Below are 16,680 nucleotides of genomic sequence, written 5' to 3'. Positions count from 1 at the left end.
ACCATCAGACATACAACATAGAAACACAGACACAGAGGCAATTTAACATTTATTTATTTATTTAATATTATTTATTTATTTACTTTGCTTATATACCGCCGTTCTCAGCCCGGGGGCGACTCACAGCGGTGTACAAAATGGCACAATTCGATGCCCACAACAGTACAAAAATAATTTAAACATTAAAAACATTTAACACAGGTAAAACATTCATTACAATTAACACCAGTAACATAATAAAAACCATAAGTTCTCTGCATTACGTTACCAATCATTATCCAATTTCCGGCTTCATGAGGGTATGCTCGATTCTGGCCACAGGGGGAGCTGCTGCTTCACTGTCTACTTATGACACCGAGTCCTTGATGGAGTACTTCCTCATTCTTCCGCACGCTGCTGGACGGTTTCATGGTGTCGTAAATTGGTTAAATTAGCCTCCCTGCATAAAGCGGTACCTAAATTTCCTACTTGACAGATGCAACTGTCTTTCGGGTTGCATAGGTCAACAGTCGAACTAGACTATTAATGGTTGGGAGCTTACTCCGACCCAGGTTGGCTTCAAACTCATGACCAACTCCCTTTTAACTTAAAGAAACACATCATCCAAGCACTCTCAACAGACAACAATCCATCCATCTTCCAAAGTAGCCTATTCCATGGTCAAACAGTTTTGACCATTAGACATTCTTTCCCTAATGCTTAGGTTTAGCCCCCCCCCCCCCCCTGCAATTTGAATACATGGCTTCATTTCATATAAGGTTGAAATGAAATGAGGTTAAGATTGTCTGGGGAGGCCCTGCTCTCAGTCCCACCATTCTCGCAAGCACAGCTGGTGGGGACGAGAGGCAGGGCCTTCTCAGCAGTGGCCCCTCATCTGTCGAACTCCCTCCCCAATGACATCAGGTCAGGAGCAGTAGATGCAGTAACAAGAATGAGAGAGATTTTATGTAACTGACCATGGATTGACCTTGAATTATGATCTTCAACTTGCGTATTTTAAGTGGATGTTTTAATATTTGATGTTTTAACTATTTGTTTTCAACTGTAATTGTTTTTTATAATGTATGTGTTGGCATCTAATGGTTGCCTGTTATATATATATTTATCGTGTCATCAGCAACCATTGTTTTACAATTCTAACAGAGCAAAACAAACACAGAGATTAAAAAGAAAAAGAAAAAAAAACCACACAGATTTTGTAAATTTGGTATTTGGTTAAATGTCCTTTGACCAGTATCCGGCCACTTGGAGTGCCTCTGGGGTTGCCGCAAGAAGGTCCTCCATCGTGCATGTGGCAGGGCTCAGGGTGCATTGCAGCAGGTGGTCACTGGTTTGTTCTTCTCCGCACTCGCATGCCGAGGATTCCACCCTGTAGCCCCATTTCTTAAGATTGGCTCTGCATCTCGTGGTGCCAGAGCGCAATCTGTTCAGCGCCTTCCAAGTCGCCCAGTCTTCTGAGTGCCCAGGGGGGAGTCTCTCATCTGGTATCACCCATGAATTGAGGTGCTGGGTTTGGGCCTGCCACTTTTGGACTCTCGCTTGCTGGGGTGTTCCAGCGAGTGTCTCTGTAGTTCTAAGAAAACTATGTCTTGATTTAAGTCGTTGACGTGCTGGCTGATACCCAAACAGGGGATGAGCTGGAGATGTCTCTGCCTTGGTCCTTTCACTATTGGCTGCTACTTCCCGGCGGATGTCAGGTGGTGCAATACCGGCTAAGCAGTGTAATTTCTCCAGTGGTGTGGGTCGCAGACACCCCGTGATAATGCGGCATGTCTCATTGAGAGCCACATCCAGTGTTTTAGTGTGATGAGATGTGTTCCACACTGGGCATGCATACTCAGCAGCAGAGTAGCATAGCGCAAGTGCAGATGTCTTCACTGTGTCTGGTTGTGATCCCCAGGTTGTGCCAGTCAGCTTTTGTATGATGTTGTTTCTAGCGCCCACTTTTTGTTTGATGTTCAGGCAGTGCTTCTTGTAGGTCAGAGCACGGTCCAAAGTGACTCCAAGGTATTTGGGTGCGCTGCAATGCTCCAGTGGGATTCCTTCCCAGGTAATCCTCAGAGCTCGGGATGCTTGTCTGTTCTTAAGGTGGAAGGCGCATGTCTGTGTTTTAGATGGTTGCCTGTTGTGAAGCTGCCCTGCGTCTTCCTCCGGAGATGAGAAGGATGGGGTACAAATGAGTGGAATAAAGAGTATTTAAACATGACCCTCATGTCCTCCCTCAGCTATTCCTCATAGGGCTTGGCTTCTAGACCTTTCTTCATTTGGGTCAATCTTTCTCTGGAGACTTTCCAGCTTGTCAATGTCCTTGGGAAGCCACCTTTTGAGTTCAGCCAGTTAACCACTTCCCAATCCACTTAACAGTAGTGTTGTCTAGCCTTTCTATGCCCCCAGCCCATATTAAACCCTGGAATTGTGTTTGTAGCCCATAAGCCGCTTTGTTATGCCTGCAGTGTCCAGAAATCCTGCAGAAGTTGATTTATTCTGGCCTTGGAAAGCCTGGTAGAACCAGGTTCTGATCTCCTCATGATAGCTATGCTACAGCAAGTTATTCTTACTAAGCCTTTATCACCGTAGGTTCCTTTGATGTGAAATAGGTATGATACATCATGCCTGTACAGCGAGGATGTGTTGTCATCCTGATAGAATGCATGACACGTAGAGCAATATGTTGGCTTAATCCAAGGGAAAGAGCCAGCTGAGAGTGGGACGGAGGTGCGGAGGAGAAGAAGGAGTCAAACTGCAGCAACCGAACCAGAGTTTTTGCTTAACTTTCATTGATTTCTGTCCTGACAGACCCAGAAATCATTTCTGGCATTTCTGCCGTGAGACATAAAGCACTAAAGCATACCATAATCTCCGCCGGGTGCTGAATAGGCCTTGACATAAATCTGACATAATCTGACAAAGCCTGTGTATCCATTTTCTCTGCCATCTTTTGGTCACCTGTGAGCTGTTATATCTTTTAGGGCTTATCTTCCTTTGCAAGGGCTGCTTCCCCCCCCCCCCCCCCGAACCCCATCCCAGGACCATGTTACGCAGCTGCCAAATGTTCTTCCGACGGGACAAAAAAATGGCAATGTGCTGCTGCCTTTTCGGAGCTTCGGAGATTGTTTGTTCAAGAGATGGAGTTGCACTTTTAGTTCAAAGCCCCTGTAACAGAAGCTAGTTTTGTATTATAACTACAATTCCTGAAAGGCACACTTTACTTCCCTGTTTCTCAAGAGTAATTAAAATGGAAAATGTTTAAATTGCGTACAGAAAACCCAGTTCATTTTCACTGTAACCGTCCATTGGTCTGTGCCGCAAAACAAGGTCTCCTCTCATGGATTTCATTACTGCCACAGCCCAAAAAAATTATGATGATGAAAATAATAATATAATACAACTTTATTTATATTGTATTGTCGAAGGCTTTCATGGCCGGAATCACTGGATTGTTGTAGGTTTTTTCGGGCTATATGGCCATGGTCTAGAGGCATTCTCTCCTGATGTTTCGCCTGCATCTATGGCAAGCATCCTCAGAGGTAGTGAGGTCTGTTAGAACTAGGAAAATGGGTTTATATATCTGTGGAATGACCAGGGTGGGACAAAGGACTCCTGTCTGCTGGAGCTAGGTGTGAATGTTTCAACTGATCACCTTGATTAGCATACAATGGCCTGACCTTGCCTGGAGCAAAATTTTGTTGAGAGGTGATTAGATGTCCTTGTTTGTTTCCTCTCTGTTGTTGTGCTGTTGCAATTTTAGAGTTTTTTTAATACTGGTAGCCAGATTTTGTTCATTTTCATGGTTTCCTCCTTTCTGTTGAAATTGCCCACATGCTTGTGGATTTCAATGGCTTCTCTGTGTAGTCTGACATGGGGGTTGTGAGAGTGGTCCAGCATTTCTGTGTTCTCAAATACTATGCTGTGTCTAGGTTGGTTCATCAGGTGCTCTGCTATGGCTGACTTCTCTGGTTGGAGTAGTCTGCAGTGCCTTTCATGTTCCTTGATTCGTGTCTGGGCAATTCTGCTGCGTTTGGGGGTCCCTCTGTAGACTTGTCCACAGCTGCATGGTACACGGTAGACTCCTGCAGAAGCGAGAGGATCCCTCTTGTCCTTTGCTGAATGAAGCATTTGTTGGATTTTCTTGGTGGGTCTGTAGATAGTTTGTATGTTGTGTTTCCTCATCAGCTTCCCTCTGTGCTCAGTGGTTCCCTTGATGTATGGCAAGAACACTTTTCCTCTGGGTGGATCTTCATCTTGACTCTCTTGTTCTTGGTCTTGCAGCTCTTCCGATGTATTTATATTCCACCCTATAATAATAAAAAAATAAAACTTTATTTACATACCGCTCTATCTCCCTGAGGGAGACTCAGGGCGGTTTCCAAGTAACAGCACTGAAACATATGAAGTAAACAGCATAACATAAAATTAACAAAACAACATAAGCATAAAATCATCACAATAACACATGTATATTAAAAGTAATCCTGCTTGTTCATAGCAATTAAAAAGCCTGGCCAAGGCTGGTGCAAACTCAAAATATGAGGGGGCCGGGAATTAAACGCAGTGCTATAACAGGCTAACGGCAATAGCAGGTATGGGTCTGTGGCTGCTCATTTCCAGGGCCTATTCGAGGGATGACTGGAGTAATAAGTAAGAAGGGCAAGGCCATATTCAGCAATGTTTGGGGCTGGACTAGAACTGGTCGTTTTCAAAGGCTTGTTGAAACCACCAGGTCTTCAAGTTCTTACAAGAGGAGGGGAGGGATGGGGCCTGTCTTATTTTTCTTGGAAGGATGTTCCAGTGGTGAGGGGGCCACCACTGAGAAGGCCCTCTCTCTCGTCCCCACAAGCCGCGCTTGTGACAAAGGAGGGAATGAGAGGAGGGCCTCCCCCGAAGATCAAAGAGATTGTGCAGGTTCGTAGGGGAAATGTGATCACGAAGGTAGGCGGGTCCCTAACCGTTCAGTGCTTTGTACCTGTGATGGTGGTGGGAGCAAAAGACGGGCCTCCCCGGAAGATCTCAGAGTTCGCACCAGTTCATAGAAGGAACTGTTTTGGACTTTATAGGTGGGATTCAGGGCAGATTCCAAACATAAAAGGCAAACATTCAGTGCCCGAACACAACACCAAAGCACCCATAGTAACGAAATTTGGCAAACCAATATATACAAACAAATTATGACTCAACAACTAAATTTAAATAAAGAACACAACCTGTTATATCAGACATAAGACAAAACATCAAACATTGAACAGAAGCATCAATTTCCCAGTTCCTTGGGGGCAAAAAGATTGATCATTGCTCAAAATATCTATTGAGCTGTTGGGGCGAAGAGGGCATGGATATGGATGGTGTATCAGGTATAATGGTGTATCAGGTCCACCAGGGGAGGGGGACAACAGCCTTGCGAACACTACTTTACCCATAATGTTTGGGAATCGCCAGAAGGCTAAATGGAGGGCTGCACAAACACAACAAGGACCAAGTACCAAAAGCACAATAATCCCAATTAAACAGCTCAAGGGAAGATCCCAGGGGCTCACATGTCTTTACACTAATGCACAGAGCATGGGAAATAAACAAGACGAACTCCAACTTTTAGCACAACACCACAAATATGATATCATAGGGATGACTGAAACCTGGTGGGATGACTCCTATCGCTGGAATGTAGATATCGAGGGCTATAACCTCTTTCACAGAAACCGAACAAAGGGGAGAGGAGGCGGAGTAGCCTTATATGTCAAAAACTCTTATGCTGCAGAAGAGATTCAAGACAGCAATCTGGGAAACCAGCTTGAAATCATCTGGATAAGAATCAAGGGAACTGGGACTCAAAAAGATGTCGTTGTAGGCGTCTACTACAGACCCCCAAGCCAGGAGGAAGAACTTGATGAAGTCTTCTGCCAACAGTTGACCAAACAGGCACAGAAAAGAGATGTAGTAGTCATGGGCGATTTCAACTATCCCGATATTTGCTGGAAAACAAACTCGGCCAAGAGTACAAGGTCCAACAAATTCCTCGCTTGCCTTGCAGACAATTTCATGGTCCAGAAGGTAGAAGAGGCAACAAGGGGATTGGCTACTCTTGATCTCATCCTAACAAAAGCGGAGGACCTGATCGATGTGGTCGAAGTGGTAGGATCCTTAGGGGCAAGTGACCATGTGCTCCTGCAATTTGAGGTACAAAGGAAGGCCGAAACTAAGACAAGTCAAACCCGCATTTTGGACTTTAGGAGAGCTGATTTCCAAAAAATGAAGGAAACGCTGAGCAGCATTCCGTGGACACAGATACTAAAAGACAAGGGAGTTACGGATGGATGGGAATTTCTCAAGAGTGAAATACTCAAGACGCAATTGCAAACCGTGCCAACAAAGAGAAAAAACAGGACAAGTGCAAAGAAGCCAGAATGGATGTCCAAAGAACTTCTAACTGTGCTAAGACACAAAAGAGACATGCACAAGAAGTGGAAAAAGGGAGAAATCACCAAAGAAGAATTCAAACAAATAGCCAACACCTGTAGGGAAAAGGTCCGCAAGGCTAAAGCAAAAAACGAGCTCAGACTTGCCAGGGACATTAAAAACAATAAAAAGGGCTTCTATTCCTATGTCAGTAGAAAAAGGAAAAACAAGGAGGCGATAGGACCTCTTCGAGGAGAAGATGGGGCAATGCTGACGGGATAGGGAAAAGGCAGAACTACTTAATGCCTTCTTTGCCGCGGTCTTCTCACAAAAAGAGAGTCTTCAACTCAGCTAGATGGAGTGGACGAGGGATTGGAGGACATCCAACCCCAAATTGGGAAAGAAGTCGTCCAGGAATACCTGGCCACTCTTAATGAGTTCAAGTCCCCAGGGCCAGATCAACTACACCCCAGAGTATTGAAGGAACTAGCGGAAGTCATTTCGGAACCATTGGCAACCATCTTTGAGAGTTCTTGGAGAACGGGAGAAGTTCCAGCAGATTGGAGGAGGGCCAATGTGGTCCCAATCTTCAAGAAGGGAAAAATGGATGACCCAAACAACTACCGTCCGGTCAGCCTCACGTCGATACCGGGCAAGATTCTGGAAAAGATTGTTAAGGAAGCGGTCTGCAAACACTTAGAAACAAATGCAGTCATCGCTAATAGTCAACATGGATTTATCAAAAACAAGTCATTCCAGACTAATCTGATCTCTTTCTTCGATAGATCTACAAGCTGGGTAGATGCGGGGAATGCCGTGGATGTAGCGTTCCTGGATTTCAGTAAGGCCTTCGACAAGGTCCCCCATGACCTTCTGGCAAGGAAACTAGTCCAATGTGGGCGAGGCAAAACTACGGTGAGGTGGATCTGGAATTGGTTAAGTGGACGAACACAGAGAGTGCTCACTAATGCTTCCTCTTCATCTTGGAAAGAAGTGACAAGTGGAGTGCCGCAGGGTTCCGTCCTGGGCCCGGTCCTGTTCAACATCTTTATTAATGACTTAGATGAAGGGCTAGAAGGCATGATCATCAAGTTTGCAGACGACACCAAATTGGGAGGGATAGCCAATAGTCCAGAGGACAGGAGCAGAATTCAAAACGATCTTGACAGATTAGAGAGATGGGCCAAAACTAACAAAATGAAGTTCAACAGTGACAAATGCAAGATACTCCACTTTGGCAGAAAAAATGAAATGCAAAGATACAGAATGGGGGACGCCTGGCTCGAGAGCGGACGTGTGAAAAAGATCTTGGAGTCCTCGTGGACAACAAGTTAAACATGAGCCAACAATGTGATGTGGCGGCAAAAAAAGCCAATGGGATTTTGGCCTTCATCAATAGGAGCATAGTGTCTAGATCTAAGGAAGTAATGCTACCCCTCTATTCTGCTTTGGTTAGACCACATCTGGAATATTGTGTCCAATTCTGGGCACCACAATTCAAGAGAGATATTGACAAGCTGGAATGTGTCCAGAGGAGGGCGACAAAAATGATCAAGGGTCTGGAGAACAAGCCCTATGAGGAGTGGCTTAGGGAACTGGGCATGTTTAGCCTGAAGAAGAGAAGGCTGAGAGGAGATATGATAGCCATGTATAAATATGTGAGAGGAAGGCACAGGGAGGAGGGAGCAAGCTTGTTTTCTGCTTCCTTGGAGACTAGGACGCGGAACAATGGCTTCAAACTACAAGAGAGGAGATTCCATCTGAACATTAGGAAGAACTTCCTGACTGTGAGAGCCGTTCAGCAGTGGAACTCTCTGCCCCGGAGTGTGGTGGAGGCTCCTTCTTTGGAAGCTTTTAAGCAGAGGCTGGATGGCCATCTGTCAGGGGTGATTTGAATGCAATATTCCTGCTTCTTGGCAGGGGGTTGGACTGGATGGCCCATGAGGTCTCTTCCAACTCTTTGATTCTATGATTCTATGATTCCAATGGTAGTATTATCAACTACATGAGCCAGCACTCGAACCATATGATAGTCCTCCTCCACCACCTCTTTGTGGGGGCCCCATTACTGACTTGGTGTCTGGCTATTGGAACATGTGGACTGTCTAAGGTGCCTTTTGCACTTGTTGTGTTCCTTCAGGTCTTTTCTGATATACGATGACCCTAAGGCAGGCATGGGGAAACCAGTAGGCTGTTGCAAAAAACTAACTAACTAAATAAATAATCTCATGATAGGTGCTTGCAATTTGAAATGCACATGTCAGCTACAAATGTGCAAAGACGTGAACATTAAAATGGGATTAAACTTTTGCTGATGTCACGGTGATTCAAATCTACACTTTCAAAGATGAAATAACACGGAGAGATAAAAAGATATTAAAACAGCTACTTATAATACACCATGTTTTGTCTCCAATTGGGCCTCTCAAGGGAGCGTATTTTATGCCCAGATTTTGAGCCTGGCAAACTGGTTTCACATCTTATTTCTACCAGTTTGGCTTCAATTTGCAGCCTTTAGTATTTCGTATTGGTCAAACAGCAAGAGTGACCCATTTCAGATGGTGGCCGGTGAGAATGAATGCAGGAAGAAGGTGGTGGGCGGGGGGGGGGGGGGGGGGGGGTGTCAGTTCCTTGCAGATAAAAAAAGGGCTGCATAATTGAGCCATGGCAGGAACTCTGTACGCTCCCCAGTGCCTCCTCGTGCGATTGGGTGAGTAGAGGGTTACCCTGCTGCCCCTGAACAGGAGCCTTTTTTCTCCTCCGCATTCATGCCTCTTTATTTGTCTGATCATGTATGCGTTCTTTCATGCTTTTTCCAGGGTGAGCGAAGAAAAAGAGGTGACAGAAGAGCGGCTGAAAGCGGAGCAGGAGTCGTTTGAGAAGAAGATCAGACAGCTCGAGGAACAGAATGAACTCATTATCAAAGAAAGGGAAGATATCCTTTTTATTAACCAAAAAAAAAAAAAAAAAAAAAGAAAGAGGAGGGAGGGGGGAAGAGTAAAGCGCAAGAGTTTGCAGCATGGAATAGAAAGCAAACCAGAGAGAAATAATTGTCCTAATTTATGGCTGGGCATAAATCTCCATGTGCTGCCATTCAGAAGCAATCAGAGGTGACTTGCCAGCATGCGGTTCTGGCTCATTTGAGCTTGAAACTGCCACCCAGCTGTTCCCAGGATGTTTCTTTCCCGTGAAATAGATATTTGTCAACTTAGAAACAACGGAACAGGAATTTGTGCATTAGTAAAATATGGACGCCTCGCTCCAGCCTCTCTTGCTTAAATCTGGTTCCAGGAGTTTCACAGATGGCTTTGGAAGCTGGCAGTGAGGGACTGGCCCGTGTTTGTCCTGCGGCATGTAGTTGGATCTCTCAAGGTCTCTGGAGTGCTTGGACCTGGCGGGGCCCTTGCCTCCCAAAAACAGCGCACTGCAAAGATCATCTGGTGGGTTTGGCATAGTGCGCCTTTCCTTTGTTGAGGGACATGGTCCTGGAGCAGGTAGAACAGTCACCAGGCTTTTCACGTGAAAGTCCTATTATGTTATCTTTCAGGTGGTAATGGTCTTTGAAATTATGAATAAGCGTTTGTTCTAGGCGTTGTACAAGAAGCAGGGGCCTTGGCCTGAATCATAGAATAGTACAGGAACCCAATGCCCATCTCATCTCATTCAACCCCCTGCTGTGCAAGAATACACAGCTAAACTACTGACGAAAGATGGTCATCCAGCCTTTGTTTAAAGACAATTCAAACTTAGAGAGTCCACCATTCTCTGAGGCAATCTGACTGTTCCACAGCTCTTGCTATCAGGAAATTCTTTCTGATGTTTAGGTGGAACCTTTTCAATAATAATAATAATAATAATAATAATAATAATAATAATTTGGTTCTGTGGCATTGAAAATTTCTGCCGCTTATGTAGTTGTTTTGCTTCCAGTTGCCCTACAGGCTCATGCCCAGGCTGCTCAGCAGTGGGTCCTGGTTCCTGTAGTCCTCTTGTTGACGGGTATCCAGGAGAAGCACTTGCCATGGTCCTTCTTATCCTGGGCGACGACCAAGCCAGTATAGACTTCTTTAGAGTTTGTTTCACCATATTTACATGGGTTGGGTGCACTTAGTTCTACTTCTCAGTTGAGACCACTCTGGCTTGGTTGGACCTACACTACCACCAGCACAGCTCTCAATATCATAGAAGCAGTTAAGCCAATGACAAGGTGGCACCCGATGGGGGGTGCAGTGCCTAAAGACCTTGGCCTGCACTTAAACACAATTGGCACTGACAAAATTACCATCTGCCAGCTGCAGAAGGCCACCTTACTGGGATCTGCATGCATCATTCGCCTATACATCACACAGTCCTAGACACTTGGGAAGTGTCCGACATATGATCCATTACAACAGCCAGCAGAGTGATCTTGTCTGCTGTGGACTCATCTTGTTGTGTTTCAAATAATAATAATAATAATAATAATAATAATAATAATAATAATAATGCTGACACAATACAAGGATTTAAAGATTGAACTGCAAAGACTCTAGCATAAGGCCATCAATGTGGTCCCAGTCGTGATCAGCACACTGGGTGCAGTGCCTAAAGACCTTGGCCTGCACTTAAACACAATCGGCGCTGACAAAATTACCATCTGTCATCTGCAAAAGGCCACCCTACAGGGATCTGCACACATTATTTGCCGATACATCACACAGTCCTAGACACTTGGGAATTTTCCAACGTGTGATCCAATACAACAACCAGCAGAGTGATCTTGTTTACTGTGCACTAATCTTGTTGTGTTTCAAATAATAATAATATATCCCGCCCCATCTCCCTGAAGGGGCTCGGGGCATCTTACAGCATGGATAAATTCAGTAAATAAAATATACAATATAATGACAAATCAATAAAAAGAGCACAAAATAAAACAAAATAGATTATTTATTTATTTATTTATTTACGACATTTCTATGCCGCCCTTCTCACCCTGAAGGAGACTCAGAGCGACTTACAAGATATATATATGCATACAATATATTATATTATTAGCATAGTACAATATCAGTATTAAATATTACTATATTGTATTATGCCATTATACTGTAATATTATTAGTAATATTACTTGTAATATAAATATATAATTATAATATCATATTATTATTATTAGACAGTAAACAGTATAAAAATTAGTTTAAACACAGTGATTCCAATAAGTTAAATGCAAGCCAAAATATCTGAATCGGAGTATATCCATAAAACATTAAAACAAAGACCTCATCCATATTAAGAGATATTAATCTAATCATTTTCAAAGGGCTCTTGAAACAGCCAGGTGTTCAAGTCCTTCTTAAAAGTTGTGATGGTGGCTGCCTGTCTAATCTTCCTGGGGAGGGCCTTCCAGAGTCGGGGGGGGTGGGGGCACTATTGAGAAGGTCATCTCTTGTAACGTGAATCCATTGTTTTGTGTCCTCTGGAGCAGCAGAAAACAAACAAGCTCTCTATGTCTTCTGCATGTCATTCCTTCAGATGTTGAAAGAACGGCTATCATATAATCTCTCAGTCCTCTTTTCTCCAAGCAAAACACACCTAGCTCCTTAAGCCTTTCTTCCTAGGCTTTGGTTTCTAGACCTTTGACCAAGGTGGAACAATGGCTTCAAACTACAGGAAAGGAGATTCCATCTGAATATTAGGAAGAACTTCCTGACTGTGACAGAGAGCTGTTCAGCAGTGGATCTCTCTGCTCGGAGTGTGGTCAAGGCTCCTTCTTTGGAAGCTTTTAAACAGAGGCTGGATGACCCTTTGTTGGGGGTACTTTGAATGCAATTTTCCTGCATCTTGGCAGAATGGGGTTGGACTGGATGGCACATGAGGCCTCTTCCAACTCTATGATTCTATATATGCATGCAATATATTATATTATTAGCATAGTACAATATCAGTATTATATATTTCTATATTGTACTATACCATTATATTGTAATATTATTAGTAATATTACATGTAATATAAAATATATAACTATATTATATTATTATTAGTATTATGTTGTATTACATTATAATATTATGAATATTATAAGTATATACAATATATTACATTACATTACATTATATTGTTAGCATAGCATAGGAGACAAGATGGAATTGTCCCCTGGCCCCCTCTCTCTTCACTCTGGCCCAGAGCGGCTGTTGGTGCTGGGGGGGAGAGGTCCCCAACTGATGACATATGCAGGAGACAAGATGGAAATGTCCCCTGGACCCTCTCTCTTCACTCTGGTCCAGGGCATGTGTTGGTGCTGGGGGGAGAGGTCCCCAACTGATGACATATGCACGAGACAAGATGGAACTGTCCCCTGGACCCTCTCTCTTCACTCTGGTCCAGGGCAGTAGTTGGTGCTGGGGGGAGGGGTCCCCAACCGATGACATATGCAGGAGACAAGATGGAACTGTCCCCTGGCCCCCTCCCTCTTCACTCTGGTCCAGGGCAGTAGTTGGTTCTGGGGGGAGGGGTCCCCAATTGATGACATATGCAGGAGACAAGATGGAACTGTCCCCTGGACCTTCTCTCTTCACTCTGGTCCAGGGCAGTAGTTGGTGCTGGGGGGAGGGGTCCCCAACTGATGACATATGCAGGAGACAAGATGGAACTGTCCCCTGGACCCTCTCTCTTCACTCTGGTCCAGGGCAGTAGTTGGTGCTGGGGGGAGGGGTCCCCAACCGATGACATATGCAGGAGACAAGATGGAACTGTCCCCTGGACCCTCTCTCTTCACTCTGGTCCAGGGCAGTAGTCGGTGCTGGGGGGAGGGGTCCCCAACTGATGACATATGCAGGAGACAAGATGGAACTGTCCCCTGGACCCTCTCTCTTCACTCTGGTCCAGGGCAGTAGTTGGTGCTGGGGGGAGGGGTCCCCAACCGATGACATATGCAGGAGACAAGATGGAACTGTCCCGTGGACCCTCTCTCTTCACTCTGGTCCAGGGCAGTAGTCGGTGCTGGGGGGAGGGGTCCCCAACTGATGACATATGCAGGAGACAAGATGGAACTGTCCCCTGAACCCTCTCTCTTCACTCTGGTCCAGGGAAGTAGTTGGTGCTGAGGGGAGGGGTCCCCAGCTGATGACATATGTAGGAAACAAGATGGAACTGTCCCCTGTCCGTCCCCCCCTTTCTTCACTTATCCTACAAGTGAGGATCCCGTTGCAACCTCACAAGTGTTTGGGAAAGAGTTTGAGCGTGGCAGTCAGAGCTTCCGTATTCCTGAAGAGTTTGAAACTTTGTGCAAACTTGCTTCTTTTGGTGCCTGGCACTTCCGTTACTCATCCGCTGGTCTAGATTTTTAAGTTTTGCATAAGCTTATGGATGTGAAGCGGGATACACACCCCACCATGGGGATTCTTCCTCCTCGGGTGCATTTCCGCATGCGTAACTTCCATTAATGCTAATGAGTGCTACTGAGCGATCGAGAAGGAAATATATCCCTTTGGGTTTTTGTTTTTACCTTTATTGGCGAGAAACTATTCGAGCAGAAATATTTCTTTCGGGAGAAAGTCTGGGAAAGATGGCAGAAGGTTAATACATGCGATTTTACACTACATAAAACTCTATAAAAAGTCGAAACATAAAACAAGGACATAATTTAAAACAATATAATTTTAACTACGCGCACACTTATCCATCATACATGAATGATTCAAAATCCTTCACTTACCTCCGATCAGTTAATTTCAGATCTCGTGAAGTCTGTGCGGTGGCTAAGGAACTGTATAAATGACTTATCAACTTGGAATACAAATGCCTGGTGTTTTGCACAGAAGGGGAGGGTGAATCTTGGTGTTCTCTTCGGATACAGGAAGACATTTGTCTAAGACACACTCAAAACTATGTAAACATAGGCAGCAATACTCAACATCACATCTTCCCCTTGCTTCTGGGAAGCTCTCACATTTGTGTTTTTAATGGCACTGGTTTCCACTCCTGTATACACAGAGTCCCATTCTGTAGTGTTGGATAATTTGGGAGAGGCCATTTCATCCAACCTCTCTTCAGCAGAAGGGATCCTTCAAATGTTAAAAAGCTCCAACAGAGGAGAGTCCAAGATAGTCCAATATCTCTTACTATCAGGAATTTCCTCCTACTGTTAAGTCAAATGTCTTTTCTTGTAGGGTTGTTGTAGCTTTTCGGGCTGTCTGGCCATGTTCTAGAAGCATTCTCTCCTGATGTTTTGCCGGCATCTGTGGCAGGCATCTGTGGCAGACAGATTGCCGGCATCTGTGGCAGGTTGTGAGGTCTGTTGGAAACTAGGAAAATTGGGTTTATGTATCTGTGGAAAGTCCAGGGTGGGAGAAAGAACTCTTGCCTGTTGGAGCTAGGTGTGAATGTTGCAATTGGCCACCTTGATTAGCATTTGATGGCCTGGCAGTTTTAGGTGTGGCTTGTTACTACCCGGGAGAATCCTTTGTTGAGAGGTGATTAGGTGTTCCCCTGTGTTTATTCTTTATTTACTGTCATAATTTTAGAGTTTTTCAATACTGGTAGGCAGATTTTGTTCATTTTCATGGTTTCTTCCTTTCTTTTGACATTGTCCACATGCTTGTGCATTTTCTTGTAATTTGAATCTATTTGTTTATGTTCTACCGCCATAGAATCATCAATTAATACACTGGGTTGCTGTGAGTTTTCCAGGCTGTACGGCCACGTTCCAGAAGCATTCTCTCCTGACATTAAACCCTTGTGCCGCAGGACTGAAGACCAACAGGTCAGAGGTTCGAATCCGGGGAGAGCATGGATGAGCTCCCTCTATCAGCTCCAGCTCTCCATTTGGAGACATGAGAGAAGCCTCCCACAAGGGTGGTAACACATCAAAACATCCGGGTGTCCCCTGGGCAACAACTTTGCAGATGGCAAATTCTCTTACACCAGAAACGACTTGCAGTTTTTCAAGTTGCTCCTGACACGACAAACAACAAAACAAAAACAAAACAAAACAAACTGGTCATCAGCTGCAATTTGTTCCTACCTCTGCAGACTAGGCTTGGTCCAAAAGTTTGTAGGCCCCTATGGACAGTATAATTACAGTGCAGTGTATTTTGGCAATTAGAGCACTGAATATTTCCATATATTCCCTGTAGTACAGTGAATAGCAACATAGTCCTTATTGGAGGAGAGGGAGCTATTTTTCCTTGGAGGGGACGGGTGGATGGAAGGCAAATAAAGAGCTACTTCAGAGGCCATTTTCAGACTGGAAGCATAACTACCACTTATTTCCAGTCATGTCAGAGAAGGTTGCGGGCATAGATGGGGAGGCTAAATGAAGCAGACCCCGTTTTAATGAAGACGGCAAACATGAATAAAGGAGCTCATGGCTTGTAATGGCCCGGCTTTGTTGTCCCCACATCTAAGTAATTTCCGTCATCTTTGCCTTAATAGGCGCTGTGTTGACCCAGTCTTGTCCCTTCCCTTGTGCAGATAATGGACCAAATGAACAGCTTTCAGCTTCCAGGACATGAAAATTTAAACCTGTTCCTTTAGGGATGCTTTGAAATGCCTGCGATGAGCAAGAGAGTTACGTGCTTCCGCTGTGGATGCTTTGTGTGGATTTATGAAGCCTCGAATGTCCTTTTGTCCCTTTGAAGGACAGGAGCAGACTGATGTCACAGGCGATAGAAAATTCACGTCTGTGCGCTCGGCGCCTGTACCGCGGCCTTCATTGCATCTCCCTTTTGCAGGGCATTCATTTGTTTTATAAAACGCACTGCCGTTGCATCAAAGTGATTTGCACTGACCTATAAAACTGACTTATAAAACAACAGCATTTTAAAGAAAATCAGGCATTGGGAGCAAAGCGAACTGAGCAGCAGCCTCCATTCATGAACAAAGAACTTTTTTTCCTCCATTCTTAATTATCTCCCCCCTTCAGAAGCGGACTGGATTCTGTCCTTGCACGGGACTGTAAAACAATTGCTATGTATAAAACATTGAGTCGGTGATGTATTCCAGGATTGCGTGAAATGTTCCATAGGTGACTGAATGCTTGTGAAGGCAGTCCGTTTAAAACGGGCTTTGCCTTTGTTGTTTTGTGGCCTTTGCTAGTCTTGCACTTGATCATCCCATAATGACCAAAGGTAAAGATGCAAGACATACTAGTTGGGAACAGTTCCTTTGCTATTAAGCTTTTGCCTAATCTGATTCTCAGATATTTTTTATGCAGTCTATAGAACTAGTTGGGTTCCCGAGAGGCTCAGCTTGCAATAAGAGAGAAATTGGGCTCTCCTTCACATAGAAGTAAATGTGAACACGT

General features: G+C 44.5%; 1 protein-coding gene across 4 annotated transcripts in view; it reads left to right on the top strand.

Moving 5' to 3' along the window:
- Positions 1–16,680, top strand: part of KIAA1328 (KIAA1328 ortholog) — a 311,883-nt gene that overhangs the window by 34,465 nt on the left and 260,738 nt on the right. For all 4 annotated transcript variants that reach the window (XM_060761184.2, XM_067464675.1, XM_067464674.1 and 1 more), the window contains one exon: positions 9,210–9,325. In XM_060761184.2, the coding sequence (XP_060617167.2) occupies positions 9,210–9,325 (116 nt within the window). The remainder of the gene's footprint in view (positions 1–9,209; positions 9,326–16,680) is intronic.

Source organism: Anolis sagrei, chromosome 2 (assembly GCF_037176765.1).
Source record: "Anolis sagrei isolate rAnoSag1 chromosome 2, rAnoSag1.mat, whole genome shotgun sequence".
In the NCBI taxonomy this organism is placed as follows: Eukaryota; Metazoa; Chordata; class Lepidosauria; order Squamata; family Dactyloidae; genus Anolis; species Anolis sagrei.
The sequence above is the reverse complement of the archived record's forward strand: the minus strand, read 5'-3'. Positions and strand labels throughout refer to the sequence as shown.